General features: G+C 48.2%; 1 protein-coding gene across 1 annotated transcript in view; it reads right to left on the bottom strand.

Annotated features, from left to right (window-relative positions):
* Positions 1 to 17160, bottom strand: part of KIF13B (kinesin family member 13B) — a 219732-nt gene that overhangs the window by 43358 nt on the left and 159214 nt on the right. Inside the window, exons 30-32 of the mRNA XM_050948701.1 lie at positions 16891 to 17015; positions 2918 to 3094; positions 651 to 743 (exon numbers count right to left, since the gene is read on the bottom strand). Of these exons, the coding sequence (XP_050804658.1) occupies positions 651 to 743; positions 2918 to 3094; positions 16891 to 17015 (395 nt within the window). The remainder of the gene's footprint in view (positions 1 to 650; positions 744 to 2917; positions 3095 to 16890; positions 17016 to 17160) is intronic.

The following is a 17160-nucleotide window of genomic DNA, read 5'->3' as shown; positions in this document are numbered from 1 at the left end:
TCAGATATTTTATAACACTAAAGTCAGCCACATTTGGGTCTTTGCCTGCTCCCTACAACATACTAAGCTATCATATGAAGGGAAATAAAATGAAGAAAGTTGACAAAACAGAGACCACAGCTTCAGACGCACTTTGGGTGTGAGGGGTGTGTCTGTCTCTCGCAGTGCTTTCTTGGAGGCTGTTACTGGGTATCTGTTTTGACTGAATGAAGGCAAGAGTGGAGGCAATGAAGGAAAGTATGGTGAGGCTCAGTGCTTGAAGGGTTAAAAAGCAAGGCGTTATTTATTAAGGGACAGCCTCAACTTGAAATTTAGATTATATTTAAAAAAAAATATGTAAATGTAGTCAGGTGCCAAACCTGCTCCCAGGTCCCAGGACAAGGTTTCTTACAATATTTCTCTTCCCCATTGCTGTACGAAAGACTCACACAAACAAGAAGGGAAAACTGACTAAACAGGGTAAACAATGCAGATTGCTGCCAAATGGGGAAAGTGGGAAAAAAAACAATTTGTCTAATCTCTTTCTGTTCTAGGAATCTTAGTTATTAGTTGTAGCAACAATAGGCAATGAAAATTCTAACAGATGTGAGATTTCAAGAAGTTGGTGACCCTCTGACAGTTTCAGATATTTTCAATTCCTAGTTATTCACCTCTGGAATATTAGAGACTATCTCAAAGGTGACTCCACAGCCAGGAATGGAACTTCGGGGAGACATTCTTCTCAGGAAGCTCTGTGCAAAACCCTAGAGAGGAAGAAGGAAAAGGGGAAAAAAATGGTTGTTTCAGTTTTTTTCTTTTTTTTTTAAAAGGTGTTTTAAAATAACATTTTCAACAGAAGCAAATATTTGTATATGGCAAATAACAGAACAGGCAAAACAAGCAGGCAGCATTCAAAAGACGTTAGTCCAAATAAAGACAAAAACCAGTTATTTCTGTCTTCATTACAGATGTAAAAAGGGGATTATCTTTCTACGCAGCAAGGTGATCTCTTAACTAAAAAACAAAATCTTGAACCAGCCAATCCTTTTTTTTTTTTTGGAGAGCCCAGGGTGACTTTTCTTGAATATTGACATGTACAGACATTAAATTCTTGACCAAAGAGATCGTTATGAAGAATGATTTAAGAGGGCATGGTCATTGACTTGGCGTCGCGCAGGGTTAAGAATTGGATTCTTGAATTAATGCAGAGATGAGTCATTGAAAGATGCTGCTGAGTCTGAACAGCCTGGAAAGGTTATCACTGGGGATTAAAAAAACCTTGTGAGAAGGCTGAATTTGTGTGTTGGCAAATAGATTCAGCTTGTGGTTGAAATCGGCCTTGTTGGAAACTCAATACAATCTGTACGATAAATGGAGCCTGCAAATGATTTTTGTGAAATGGGTTTCCCCCAGTTCTAGATAATGGAAAATTTGCTTCACTGTTTCCTTTCTGGGAATGACTTCACACCTAGTCAGACATCTAGTGCTGTGCCCCTCTCCCTCCAAATACTATCAGTAGCTCAGTTGTGTCCACAGAGCTCTGCCTGGAGGTTGGCCATGCCCTTCTGGCCTCACTCCAGACTCTGCCTCCTGCAGTGCCAACAGAGGGGCAGCTCAGCACCAAACCTTATTTGATACTGTCGCTGGCATGGAAAGCCAAATTTTGGGGCAGTGTTGAGCAGAATTCTCCCTGCTCCATCATCTTCATCAAGGAATGAAGATTTTCGGGATCATTCCCTGAATGGGACCATTCATTGAGCTCCTGCCTTCCATTTGTTCCTCCCCCTGCACCTTCCATCATGGCAGAACAGGCCAAATGGAGAAAATAAAAGGTCAAGTGGGACTCTCGTTCTGAAAAGCCACAGAGGGCAACAGGTACCACAACTGCTGCTAGCATACCCCTAAATGTCTCAGACTGGGAGAGAGGTCAGTATCCAGATACAGATGTAGTGAACGTTACTGACGGGAAAAACATAATTCAGGTTTCACTTAGGATACATAGTCAAATTAGACAAATTTCACTAATCTACAAAACACCTATTAAACTCCAGCCAGTGTTAAATGATTGGGATTAGAGAGACTATTCACCAGATTAATACTTTTAATACAGATTAATGATATTGAAACAAAAATTCTCTCCCGTATTTAGCAGCATCATACAAAAGCTATGAAAAAAAAATCAAATAATCTTCCAAGACACTGAAGTTATCACACAGATTATTAGCTGCGTGAAGCCTCTAGTTCAAAGGTAGGCAACCTATGGCACGTGTGCCAAAGGCAGCACAGAGCTGATTTTCAGTGGCACTCACACTGCCTGGGTCCTGGCCACCAGTCCAGGGGGCTCTGCATTTTAATTTAATTTTAAATGAAGCTTCTTAAACATTTTCAAAACCTTATATACTTTACATACAACAATCATTTAGTTATATATTATAGACCGGGGTCGAAAATCTTTCAGAAGTGGTGTGCCGAGTCCTCATTTATTCACTCTGATTTAAGGTTTTGCATGCCAGTAATACATTTTAACATTTTTAGAAGGTCTCTTTCTATAAGTCTATAATTTCTTTTTGTTCTATAGATGCTTCTGGCTAAGAGTTTGTTTAAAGACTCTTTTTAGAAGGCTGCTGTTAATTTCATTTTTCTTCAAGGGACACCTGTCAGGCTCAGAATTACAAACACACAGCTCCCATAAAACATTTAAAAGTACGCACCTCCATCTCAACCCGATGTTGGTAACCTATCAAATCCACCAAAACAAGGGGCATGCCAGTGTTAAAATGTTGCAGTGAAGTGAGGCACAGACTAAGAGTCTGAGCATAGGACTGGGGGCCAGGAATTACTGAACTCTGGTGTCAAGCAAGTCAAAAGCTCTTTGCCTCAGATCTCTCATCACTTTGACAGGCAGACAAAACTCATTGGAGGGTTTGAAAAGATGTACCTGTCTCCCGTAGACATTAACGCAGATACGTTTGCGTAGCACTAGCTGCATTTCTGCAGGATGGCTGAGCTGGACTGTCACTCTCACAATAAGGAAAACCCTTTCATCTGTTGCTGTTCCTTTACTGAGCTGAAGGCAGTTATGGACTGTGGAATCCCAGGAGGCTTCTACTTTCACCTGCAAAGGAAAAAAAGCATCTCCTCTAATAGATAAATTTTAACTCAAAAAATTTCCAGTTCACCTAGAACTGGTAAAAAACAAACATCTGTTTTATAAGAGGTCATTTTACAATCAACACTGGTCTACCAACAAAGATATCCGAGTTTAAAAATGGAGGTTACTTCCCTGTAAGTACAAGTTCTTGGAGATCTGTGGTCCCTATCTGTATTCCACACGTAGGTGCGCATGCACATCATGCACTTGAGTCCGTAAAGTCTAACAAGCAGTGTCCATTGTCTCACACATGTGCGGCAGCTCTCCTTATGCTCCAGACCCAGGGCATAAGAGGCAGCGTGGGCTGATGCCTGTCCAGTTCTTCTTATTGTGAATTCAGTAGGATCCGAAGCAAAGGAGATGGAAGGGAATATTGATATGGACCACATATCTGAAAGAATATCCAGTTACAGGTAAGTGACCGCCAATTCTTGGAGTGCTGGTCCCTATGATTGTTCCACACGTAGGTGACTGACTGGGAGTATTCAGACTGAGGAGGGTGCAAGGATGCTGGAAGCAAAGATGCTTGAATTACTGTAGTTCTTCTTCGAGTGCTTGTTCATATCCATTCCAGTTAGGTGTGTGCGCGCCGCGTGCACGTTCGTCGGAGACTTTTTTACCCTAGCAACACTCGGTGGGTTGGCAGGTCGACCCCTGGAGTGGCGCCGCTATGGCGCCTGATATATACCCCTGCCGGCCCATCTGCTCCTCAGTTCCTTCTTACCGCCCGTGTCGGTCGTTGGAACAGTGGAGCGCGGCTTAGCTGATCTCCACCTCCCTAGCGATTCGCTCGTTTGTATAGTATCGTGTATATAGTTCTTTTCTGTAATTCTAGTTAATATTTAAGTTAATAGTTCTTATAGTTGTGTATATAGTTAAAGGGGATCAGGGGCTCGTCCCTTCTCCTCCCCTGGTACCGGGGCCCATACCCGGTTCACCAGCCTTCAAGCCTTGAGCAGCCTGTCATCGGCTGATGCCCACAGGAGATCCGCACGACTCCTGTTTAAAGTGCCTCGGCGAATCCCACCTTGCGGACAAGTGCCGAATCTGCAAGGCATTCAAGCCCCGGACAAAGAGAGAGCGGGACATTCGGCTGAAACAAATTTTGATGGAGGCAGCTTTAACTCCTCCATCCTCAGCACCGACTCCGGCACCGGGAGCAAGTGCCTCTTCCGCACCGGACCACCTGGCACCGATAAAGGCTCCTCATCACCACTCTTCACTGGCCCAACTCTCCGGCCGGCACCGCTCCCTCTCCCCGAGGAGCAAGAAGCACAAGGCTCCTGCGGCACCTACAGCTACACCGCAGTCGGAGCGTATCTCCAAGATGGACCGACCGGCACTGTCAACTGCCGCGGCACCGCTTGTCTCCGCACTGTTGATTCCGGTTTCACAGGAGCCGTTGAGTCCGGTGCCTACCAGCTCCCCAGCACGCGCTGTGGTTGAGCTCGTCGTGCCCTCCACGCCGGAGACCTTCTCCACGGTGCAGAACCTAATCACTCTAACAGAGCCCGAACTGCCCCAACTCCCGGCACTGCCGGTGCGGGTTATTCAGTCGCTGGGCAAGCCCACCATGGTGCGACCACCTTCACCGGGCACCACTGAACACTGTCAGTCCCGATCTAGATCCCGCGATCACTCTCGGCCTCGACATCGCTCCCGATCCTGGCGCCGCTCGCAGTCCTGGTACTGTTCTCCACGGTACTGGTCGTACTTGCGGCACCGCTCGAGATCCCAGTTGCCGTTGTGGTACTCTTGGCACCGGTCCAGATCCCGGCACCGACGTACTTCTCGCAGCCGATCCCGGCATGATGATATAAGGCACCAGTCGACCTCCCGGCACCGCGCTGGTAGCAGGTCCCGGTCCTGCTCAGATACCACCATGGTTCCTGGTACCGTTCGCCGGTACCGCGAGCTCTATGGGCGCAGAGACCTGGCCCAATCAACTTCAGCTCCTCCGTGGCTGTCGCGTCACCTGTCTGCCTCCTCACACGCGGACAGTGCATCCTACGGGGGTTCAGATGCGCAGGGCCACCTGGACCATGGACCACCTCAATGGTCTTTTTGGACACCTTGGGCCTATCACCAAGCCCAAGGTGAACTAATGGGCCCAGCATGCTCCGGCCACTCGGAGCACCGTGCACCAGAGGCCACAGTCAGCAGGCCCCCCCCCCCGCTGGTACGGAGGAAGACTCTACACATGCACCTGAGTAGCATGATGTTCCGGAGACGGAGGTCCCCCAGGAGGCGTCAGTCCAGGACCAACTCATCCCAGGGTTATCATTCTCCTCTTCCCTGGATGAGGCGGTAGCGGGCACATCATCATCGGGGCCCCTGCCGATTGACCTTCGAGCACACCAGGATCTTCTGTGGCGTGTTGCCCAGAATATCAATCTTCCCGTGGAGGAAGTTCCTGAGATGGAGGACCCGGTGGTTAGTATATTATCGGCGGAAGCACCAACCAGGGTGGCCCTCCCCTTCATCAGATCGAGCCAAGCCAGAGCAGACACCATCTGGCAGTCCCCGGCTTCCATCCCACCCACAGCCAGGGGAGTAGAACGAAAATACATGGTGCCTTCTAAGGGGTACGAGTACCTCTACGTGCACCCCGCCCCTTGCTCGTTGGTGGTCCAGTCAATCAACGAATGGGAGCGCCACGGCCAACAAGCCCCCGTGCCAAAATCTAGGGAGGCCAGGCGCATGGATTTGTTGGTCCGTAAAATATACTCTGCTGGAGGCCTTCAGCTCTGTGTGGCGAACCAAAAGGCCTTCTTAAGCCGCTACAGCTACAACACCTGGGAGGCTGTCGGCAAGTTTACTGAGTTGGTTCCCCAGGACTCCCGTCAGCAGTTTACAGCTCTCCAAGAGGAAGGAAAGAGGGTCGCGAGAACCTCACTACAAGCCTTGTTAGATGCTGCCGACTCTGCACCCAGAACGGTCGCCTCTGGCATAGCTATGCGCCGCATATCTTGGTTGCAAGTGTCCAGCCTACCGCCTGAGGTACAATACACCATACAAGACTTGCCACTTGATGGACAAGGTTTATTCTCACAAAAGACAAAACCCAGACTACAGAGTCTGAAGGACAATCGGGTTATTATGCGTTCGCTGGGAATGCATACACCCCAGACTCAGAGATGGTCCTTCCGCTCCCAACCTCAGCGCCCTTACCCCCTACCTCGGCCAAGACAGGATCTTGCCCGAAGACGAGGTCGTACTACCCGCAGACATCAGTCTGGACCTCAAGGGGGCAACAATTCCGGTCCTGCCAAACCACCACCGGGACCCAAAGCAAACTTTTGAGGGTGGGCCCGAGAGCAGTGTACCAATTCCCTCCCTGGATCCTCTTCACTTTTACCACCGCCTTTCCCCGTTCCTTCCGGCGTGGTCCCAATTGACCTCAGATCATTGGATCCTACGTACGGTGGAGCTTGGATACCATCTTCAGTTTATTTCTCCCCCTCCATCCCACCCCCCCTCCTCGTCCCTCTTCAGGGACCCCTCTCACGAGCAACTCCTCATTCAGGAGGTTCACAAGCTCCTCTCAAACGGAGCTATAGAGGAGGTACCAGAGAAGTTAAGGGGCAAGGGGTTTTATTCCCGATATTTCTTAATCCCCAAGACAAAAGGGGGCCTCTGGCCCATCCTGGACCTGCGAGGACTGAAGAAATTCATCAAAAAGTTCAAGTTCCGCATGGTATCCCTAGGAACCATCATTCCTTCCCTGGATCCTGGAGATTGGTACGCCGCTCTCGACATGAAGGACGCATATTTCCACATTGCAATTTATCCCCCGCACAGGAGGTATCTGCGCTTTGTGGTAAATCAGGGTCACTACCAGTTTACTGTCCTTCCCTTTGGTCTTTCCTCGGCCCCTCGGGTCTTCACAAAGTGTATGGCGGTTGTCGCTGCTTCCCTGCGCCATCGTCAAATACACGTCTTCCCTTACCTCGACGACTGGCTTATCCGAGGGGCTTCAGAGGCACAAGTCATCAGCCATGTCGCCATCATCAGGGAGCTGTTTATGCGTCTAGGCTTGATCATCAATTTGGACAAGCCCACCCTGGTGCCTATGAAGAGGATAGAATTTATCGGGGCAATGCTGGACTCCAACCCTGCAACGGCCAGTTTGCCCCTACACCGGTTTCAGGCCATAGTCTCCCTTGTCGAAAGTCTTCAGAGCTTTCCAACCACCTCTGCTCGTACTTGCCTTGCTCTCCTGGGGCACATGGCTGCATGCATTTTCGTCACAAGGCATGCCAGACTGCGAATGCGCCCTCTGCAAACCTGGCTCGCTTCGGTCTATTGGCCGGGCAGGGACGCCATAGACATTATTCTGACAGTTCCGCCGGATGTTCTAGGCTCCCTCGACTGGGGGGAGACGTCATCCCGAGTGTGTACAGGCCTGCCGTTTCATCCTCCCCAGCCCTCCATGTCCCTAACAACAGACGCATTGCTGGGGTGCCCACCTAGGGCTCCTGCGCACCCAAGGCCTTTGGTCACCCCAGGAGTTGATGCTCCACATCAATGTACGAGAGCTGAGAGCGGTCCAGCTGGCATGCCAAGCATTTCAGCGCCATCTACATGGCCATTGTGTTGCAGTGTTCACGGACAACACAACAGCCATGTATTACATCAACAAGCAAGGTGGGACACAGTCCTCCCCTGTGTGTCAGGAAGCGATATGGCTGTGGGACTTCTACATAGCCCACTCCATACATCTAGTGGCCTCCTTTCTCCCGGGGGTACGGAACACTCTGGCAGATCACCTGAGCAGGTCCTTCCTATCACAAGAATGGTCCATCCATCTGGACGTTCTCCATTCGATTTTCCGGAGGTGGGGCTTTCCCCACATAGACCTGTTTGCATCCAGAATGAACAGGAAATGCCAGGTGTTCTGCTCCCTACAGGGTCGCTCCCCGGGCTCCCTGTTGGACGCGTTCCTGATTCCGTGGACGGGCCACCTCCGTTACGCCTTCCCACCGTTCCCTCTCGTCCACCGAGTCCTGCTCAAGCTCCGCAGGGACAGAGCCCGCCTTATCCTGATCGCTCCGGCTTGGCCGAGGCAGCACTGGTACACCATGCTGCTCGACCTGTCCCTGGCAGACCCAATTCCCCTGTCGCTCTGGCTGGACCTGATCACACAAGACTTTGGCAGGATGCACCATCCGGACCTGCAGTCCCTTCATCTGACTGCATGGCTCCTGTCTGGTTAAACCAGTCGGAGTTGCGCTGTTCCGCCGCAGTACAGCAGGTGTTGCTGGGGAGCAGGAAGCCCTCCACGAGCTCAACATACCTCGCAAAATGGAAGCGCTTCTGCCACTGGTGTGACCAGCATGGCCATTCTCCGCATTCTGTATTAGTCCTCACTATCCTGGACTATGTGTGGTCTCTCAAAGAGCAGGGGTTGGCGATCCCCTCTCTGCGAGTACATCTTGCAGCTATATTCACCTTCCATCCAGGGGAAGCTGGCAGTTCTGTTTTTTCCCACCCTATAGTTTCCAGATTCCTCAAAGGCTTGGAGCGACTATACCCACAGGTCAAACGCCCTACCCCTACCTGGGACCTGAACCTCGTCTTAACCAGGCTCATGGGGGCCCCCTTTTGAGCCTTTGGCCACGTGCTCGCTGCTGTACCTGTCCTGGAAAACAGCTTTCCTAGTCGCTGTCACCTCGGCTAGATGAGTCTCAGAGCTTCATGCACTGACTGTGGATCCTCCATATACTGTGTTCCATAAGGACAAGGTACAGCTGCGACCGCACCCGGCATTCCTCCCTAAGGTCGTCTCTGCCTTTCACGTTAACCAGGACATCTTCCTGCCAGTCTTTTGTCCAAAGCCGCATTCAGCGCGATGAGAGCAACAGCTCCATACTTTGGACGTCCGGAGGGCTCTCGCCTTCTACATCGAGAGGACCAAGCCCTTCCAGCGCTCACCTCAGCTATTCGTGGCAGTGGCAGAACGTATGAAGGGCATGGCAATCTCCTCCCAGCGTATTGCATCTTGGGTTACATCGTGTGTTCGGGCTTGCTATGACTTGGCTCATGCTCAGGCGGGCCATCTCACTGCCCACTCTACTCGGGCTCAAGCCTCATCTGCCATGTTCTTGGCCCATGTTCCCACACAGGAAATCTGCTGCGCGGCCACCTGGTCTTCCATCCACACCTCTGCATCGTGCTATGCATTGGTCCAACAGTCTAGAGACTGTTCGGCTCAGCGGTCTTACATTCCGCAACGTCTCGCTCCGACCCCACCGCCTAGGTAAGGCTTGGGAATCACCTAACTGGAATGGATATGAGCAAGCACTCGAAGAAGAAAAGACGGTTACTCACCTTCGTAACTGTTGTTCTTCGAGATGTGTTGCTCATATCCATTCCACACCCGCCCTCCTTCCCCACTGTCGGAGTAGCCGGCAAGACGGAACATAGGAGCGGATGGGCCGGCAGGGGTATATATCGGGTGCCACAGCGGCGCCACTCCAGGGGGCGACCTGCTGACCCACCGAGTGTTGCTAGGGTAAAAAAGTCTTCGACGAACGTGCACGCAGCACGCACACACCTAACTGGAATGGATATGAGCAACACATCTCGAAGAACAACAGTTACAAAGGTGAGTAACCGTCTTTTCCCATGGTTGTATCCGCTTGAACTAGTGTACAAAATGTTTTGTATGTGTGTGAATGGAACTCCAGGTAGCCATTGTACATATGTCCAGTATCAGTACTTCTTGCAGGGATGGTGTAGTGGCATCTTATGCTCTCATGGATTGTGCCCTTACCCCATCAGTTGGAAGGATATGAGTTAATTGGTAGAACTCGATGATTCCCGCAGAAATCCACTTACATTCTCTGAGAGGACACAGCTTGTCCTTGCAACCTTTCTGCTATGACGAGAAATAGCCTTGGTGATTTTCTGATAGGTTTGGTCCTTTTCAGGTAGGATGCCAAGGCATGCCCGACATTGAGGGAATGAAGGCTGCTCTCTTCAGCAGAGGCATGGAGTTTCAGGAAGAAAACAGATAAGTGGATGGTCTGGTTGACATGGAATTCAGAAATAACTGAGCAGGAATTTAGGATGGTGGTGAAAAGAGACCTTTTTCCTTGTGAGAAACAGCATAGGGTGGGTCTGCAATAAGGATTCCCATCTTCCACAACTTTTTTGCTGAGGAAACAGCAACTAAAAATCCCACTTTCATGGACAAGCAGGATATAGGGCATGTTGCCAAGGGTTCTAACGGAGGTCTGGTGAGCGTAAATAGGACAAGATTGTGGCCCTACTGAGGTGTAGGTTTGACCACTAGCGGAAAAATCCTGACTAGCCTTTTCATGAATCTCACTGTCACTGGGTGAGTGAAAATGGAATGTCCATCTACTGGAGGAAGGAAGACACTGATCACTGCAAGATGAACCTGCAGTGAGCCAATGGAAAGACCTGAGGTTGTTTTTTTTTAAAAAAAGGAGAAACTGAAACAACGGGGACATCTATGAAGCTAGGAGAAGGCTGATTATGCTGAGCCAAGGTAGAGAAGCATCTCCATTTAGTTAGGTAACATTCCTACTTTGAGGGGTGCTGAGCAAAAGCGTTCTAGTTCTGATGCCCATGCAAACACCAGGCCATGAGGTGGAGTGGTTCTGGATTGCAGGGTCTGATTCTGCCTTCTTCCTGCGTAAGGAGATCAGAAAAGGGGTGGATCCTGATAGGAGGAGGAGGGACTGACATTCTCAGGAGCTCTGGGAATGAAAACTGCCTGGGCCAATTAGGTGCTACAAGAACGACTCTGGCACTGTTGTGATGGATCTTTCTCAAGACCTGTGGTAGCGACTCATAGCTCCTCTGGAGCAGTACAGGGGAAATTTCCTGTTCACTGGGATCCCTTCACATCCCAACTGAGGTGTTCCGCACACAGGGTCTGCAGAGAAATACTTGCTCAGTCTGTCTGCTAAAGAGTTTTGAGCACTTGGAAAGTATGTGGCTTGGATGGTGATGTGGTTTCTGACGTACCAGTCTGAAGCCTGACTGTTTCCAGGAACAGATCTCGCTTTGCCCTGTTTGTTTATGTAAAAGACCATGTTGCTGTTGTCTGATGTTACTTGGATACAGAAGTAAATGTATAAGCAAATTTAGCAGACTGCCCTCAGTTCCAGTAGATTGATGTGCAGTCTGGCCTCTTGTGGGGTCCAGGTACCTTTTACAGTGTGGTTGTTCATGTGAGCACTCTAACCTATGAGGGATGAATCTGTTAGAAAAGCGGACTGGGGGCAGGAGTACTGAAGGGGATTTCTACTATGGCCTGGTCTACACTACGCGTTTAAACCGAATTTAGCAGCGTTAAACCGATTTAACTCTGCACCTGTCCACATAACAAGGTCTTTTATATCGATATAAAGGGCTCTTTAAACCAGTTTTTGTACTCCTCCCCGACGAGAGGCGTAGCGCTGAAATCAGTATTGCCATGTCGGATTAGGGTTAGCGTGGCTGCAAATTGACGGTATTGGCCCCCGGGCGGTATCCCACAGTGCACCATTGTGACCGCTCTGGAAAGCAATCTGAACTCAGATGCACTGGCCAGGTAGACAGGAAAAGCCTTGCGAACTTTTGAATTTCATTTGCTGTTTGCCCAGCGTGGAGCTCTGATCAGCACGGGTGGCGATGCAGTCCCAAATCCAAAAAGAGCTCCAGCATGGACTGTACGGGAGATACTGGATCTAATCGCTGTATAGGGAGACAAATCTGTTCTATCAGAGCTCCGTTACAGAAGACGAAATGACAAAGCATTTGAAAAAATCTCCAGGCTATGATAGACAGAGGCCACAGCAGGGACTCAGCACAGTGCTGCGTGACAAGCATAACGGAAAGCCAAAGAACCAAATGGACGCTCATGGAGGGAGGGAGGGGGACTGAGGACTCCAGCTATCCCACAGTCCCCGCAGTCTCCGAAAAGCATTTGCGTTCTTGGCTGAGCTCCCAATGCCTGTAGGGTCAAAAACATTGTCCAAGGTGGTTCAGGGTATATCTCATCAATTTACCCACTGTCCCCTCCCCGTGAAAGAAAAGGGAAAAAAATTGTTTCTTGCCATTGTTCAATGTCACCGTATGTCTATTGCATGCTGCTGGTAGACGTGGTGCTCAGCGCTGAACAGCAGCATCCCCTCCCCTTCCTTTCCTGATGGCAGATGGTACAAAATGGTGGAAAACTGTCATCATCCCGTGAGTGCTCCTGGCTGGCCTCGGTGAGGTCAGCCAGAAGCAGCTGGCTAAAGATGGGAATGACTCCCTGTCATTCCTGGCAGACAGTACAAAATGCTTGGTAACCATCCTCATCCTAGCAGCTGGAGCCTGAGCTCCATCAGCCCCACCCCCCCTTTTGTGTCTAAAGAATAGATTCTGTACTCCCTGGACTATCATAGCAGCGGGAGGCTGTGCTCCTCTCCCCTCCACCCTTTAATGTCCTGCCTGGACTATCATAGCAGCTGGAGGCTGCCTCCCCCTCATTTTATCTCTCTAAAAAGTCAGTGTTTCTTATTCCTGCATTCTTTATTATTTCATCACACAAATGGGGGGACATTGCAATGGTAGCCCAGGAGGGTTGGGGGAGGAGGGAAGCAACAGATGGGGCTGTTGCAGGGGCATCCCCTAGAATTGCATGCAGCTCATCATTTCTGCAGGATCTCTGGGGCTCTGACCTGGAGCAGCTGTGCTCTCTGGCTCTCTAGCAGACTTGCCCCATATTCTAGGCAGGACTGACTATTTTTAGACAAAACATAAAGAAGGGAATGACCCGAAGAGTCATTCCCATTTTTGTCCATGCGCTCCCGGCCGACCTCAGCAAGGCCAGCCAGGAGCATCCATGGCAGAAGCAGATGGTACAAAAGGATTGATAACCATCATCGTCAATTTCCAATTGCAAATGGTGCAAAATGACTGATAACCATCATCTCATCGCCAAATTACAATGGCAGATGATGCAATAGGGATGGTAACCATCTCTGCTACTGTGCAAAAGCAAATGAATGCTGCTGTGTAGCACTGCAGTACCGCCTCTGTCAGCAGCATCCAGTACACACACGGTGACAGTGACAAAAGGCAAAACGGGCTCCATGGTTGCCATTCTATGACGTCTGCCAGGGCAATCCAGGGGAAAAAGGGTGCGAAATGATTGTCTGCCGTTGCTTTCATGGAGGAAGGATTGAGTGACACATTTACCCAGAATCACTCGCGACACTGTTTTTGCACCAACATGCATTGGGATCTCAACCCAGAATTCCAATGGGCAGGGGAGACTGCGGGAACTATGGGATAGCTACGGGATAGCTACCCACAGTGCAATGCTCCAGAAATTGACGTTAGCCTCGGTACATGGACGCACACCACTGAATTAATATGCTTAGTGTGGCTGCGTGCACTCGACTTTATACAATCTGTTTTACAAAACCCGTTTATGTAAAATCGGAATAATCCTGTAGTGTAGACGTACCCTATCACTTGTTCTGGATTCAACCATCAGATAAGACAGGCAATGATCCTAATGGGAACGGTCACTCTGGTGTTGGTGCGATCCTCATCTGGTGAGTAGACCAACCAAAGCCAGATCTTAAGACATTGTAGATGAAGTCTGGTGAATGGTGTCACATAAGTGCACAAGCCCATGTGTCCGTAAGAAAAAGGCATACTTTGACCATAGTCCTTGGTAATCTGTGCTATCAGATTCCTCATTAACTGAAATCTTTCTCGTGGGAGGAAAGCTCTTGCTGAAATAGAGACTGCTCTGACAAACTTTATTTTCTGTGTGGGTGATAAAATGGAGTTTTCTTTTTTTGCACAGACATCCAGCACTGCTAGAAGATGGAGCAGGAACAAAGTGGTCAATCTGACATCGTGGCTGGGGCCACCTGCTAAGAGCCAGTTGTTAAGATACGGGAAAACTGTGTACCCTGACATCTCATTTGGGCTGCAGCCACAGAGAAGACCTTCATGAATACTCTAGGTGCTGTTGCTAGTCTTACGGGAAGGATTATGAACTGGAAACGTTCCAGATCCATTAGAAACCAAAGGAACTTTCTTGATTCTAAGATGGCACTCATTCTATTGCCCCTTGTTGGAGGGGGGAGTCCACCTCCTGTTTAAGAATCACCTCATGAGAGTGGTCCCTGAAGGGGATCAGGAAGGGGATTTGTGGGGAGGGAGAGAGAAACTCTATGGAATATCCTTAATGGATAAATTCTAGGACCTAATTCTCAGTCGTGATAGAGTCCCAATTGTGGGTGAAAAGTGAGAGATGGCCCCCAAAGATAAAGTGGGTAAAGGTAGGTGGCATCAATGGCAGTGAAGGATATCAACTGAGGTGTCAAAAGTAGCCCTTAATTGGTGGCTGAGAATAGGCTGAGATTATGGAAGCTGAAAATTGATGTCTCTGAAGCCTGATGTTTTCGGGGGATGTGGGTGGTATAATGTCTGTGGAGAGGTTGGTCTTGGCCTATACATCTGCCTCTGGTGTTGTCTCCTCAGGGCTGTGGTGTAAATTCCCATGGAGTGTAGAGTTGACCGAAAGTCTTTCAGCAAGTGTAGGGACTCATCCATTCTCCATTAAACAAATTTAGCCTGTCAAAAGGCAGGTCCTGTATGGCATTCTGGACCTCTTTGGGGAGCCCTGAAGAGTGAAGCCAAGACTCATGCTTCACAACTATGCCAGTGGCCAAGCCTCTGAATGCAGTATGCACTGCATCCGGAAGAAATGCCTTTGCCAACAACTTGCCTTCCTCTATCAAAGACTGAAATTGGGCTCTGTCCTTAGGGGGAAGCTTGTCCTTAAAGTCAGCCAGCCTGAAGTAATTGTTAAAATCACATTTTGCTAACAAAGCCTGACAGTTCGCGGTATGAGTTGTAGGCTTGTAGGGGAAAAGACCTTTTTTCCTGCACAACGTCCAACCTCTTTGAGTCCTTGTGAGCCAGAGTGGTCTTGGGATGTTGTAACCTTGCTCTTTTTGTGGCTGCCTGTACCACCAGGGATTTGGGTGCCGAGTGGGAGAAAAAAGACATACAGCTTCTTTAGCAGGGACAAAATAGTATTTCTCAGCCCTCAGGCATGAGGTTTCATGAGGTGGAGGTATGCCAGGCCACTATGGCTGGCTCCATGATAGCGCCATCTTGCTTGGACCTGCAGCCTACAGAACATCCAGAAGATGGTACTGGAAATCATGAATCTCCTCCATTATTACATGGAGGCCATTGACTATCCTCTGCAGTAGCTCCTGGTATGCCTATGGTTGTCCAGCAGAAATGGTGACGATGGAGTGACAGCTTCATTTGGAGCTAGACTGAGATTCCCATTGGTGCCTGTGGATCTGAATTAGGGTCCTCCTCCTCTGCATACTGTGACAGATCTGGTGGGTGGTGAGGAGAGGTGTTGTATGACTCTTGGATGGATCTGAGGTGTCTGCCACAGAGTTTCCATGGGCTCCAATAAAGCCCATGGAAATATCTATTTACATTATCTATTTACAGGCTACCAAAGAGAAAAGCTGGAGAAATCTGTGGACACGGGGATTCTGAGTCAGGGCATGCAATGAGTAAGAAGGAACTGGAGAGGTGTCGGTCAATACTGCCTCTTATGCCCTTGGTCTGGAGCACAAGGAGAATTAATGCGCACCCAACATTGCTTGTTAGAATGTATGGATTCGGGCACATGTGCACCCAAGTGTCGAACACATATAGGGATCAGCACTCAAAGAAGAATTGAGACTTCTTTAAACTCAAGGCCATTTCTCTTTGAAAAAGAGCTACAAACCTCCTAGATTTTTGACTATACATTTTAAGAGGACAGGACCATTCAATCTTGCTAATTATGAAAACACTCCAGAAAAAGCAGAACTGATTATAAGAGTCTTTGGAAGACAAATTTCAGTATACTTCACCTAAAAAAACACCCATTTTTTGCATGATAGCTGAGAAATATTTTCCCTGAACGGTGTTGAAGATATTTGTAAAATACAGAAATTCTATTAGGCTTGAGGGAAAAAGGGAATTTCCCTGCTCATAAAATAAAAATAAAATTATTGAAAGTTGATACTACGTATCTTCAAATAATTAGAAATATCACATGGTAGCACTCTCTTTGGGTTTCTTGTTTAAAGTGCATGCAGAAAATTTTTAATAATTTTAGAAGTCTGAGGAAATTCCCAGACAAAAACAACTGTGTTAAGTCGGAGTTAAAGTTTAGAGTAAGTACCAGTAATTTAAAGTTTAAAAAAAAAAAAAAAGTAGTTATAGGAATGTTGCGATTAGCCCAAAACCAAAAAATTCAAAGTTAAGGTTACACTGAAAAGAAATCAAAACATGCTATGATATGGAAATGCACAGTTAAGGTACCCAAACAACTGCAATTCCACTTTAATGTAGATTTTTTGGGGGGGGTGGGAGGGGAATATAATGAAGTTCCATTCCTAGAGAACAGTTTAAAAACAAACTATCAGCCTTAGAAAGTACAAGAGCTGTATACTTGATATGTCAGTCTAGCTAAGAAGTTGCCTACACATGATAACTAATCCAGATTTAGGTATGGTATGAATTAAAAACAGATTAACTCCATGTGTGAACGTTTTTATTTTAGACTAAAAGAGAGCCTTATTGTGAATTATCTTAATGCTCTCTGGAAGTGGAATAGTTATTCTGGAATAACTTGCTCTGTAGACAAGCCCTGTTAAGAAAAGGTTAAAGAGATGAGAAGACTCCTGATCTTAAGCATTCTGGGCTGTGCTTTTGCTTACCTCACTCTCATGGTGTTTCACAATCTGCAATTCAAAGAATTCCTCTTCCTCTTCCCCAGTGAGAGTAGCATCCCATCCACCAGGTTCTGGGTCATCAAGGTTATCTTGAGAGCTAAAGTCATCCGCTAGGAGTACAGAAGACTCAAAAATGTTAAAAGAAACAAGAACTGTACTCCATTCAAAACAGCACAAGAGTAGTGGTGTTAATTTTTGTGTACTGGCCAAACGACAGTTTGGACAATTATTTTCTGCCTAAGCAAAATTCCACCT

The sequence above is a fragment of the Gopherus flavomarginatus genome, chromosome 4 (genome assembly GCF_025201925.1).
Source record: "Gopherus flavomarginatus isolate rGopFla2 chromosome 4, rGopFla2.mat.asm, whole genome shotgun sequence".
NCBI classification, from domain to species: domain Eukaryota; kingdom Metazoa; phylum Chordata; order Testudines; family Testudinidae; genus Gopherus; species Gopherus flavomarginatus.
This window is presented reverse-complemented; position numbering and strand designations above follow the sequence as displayed.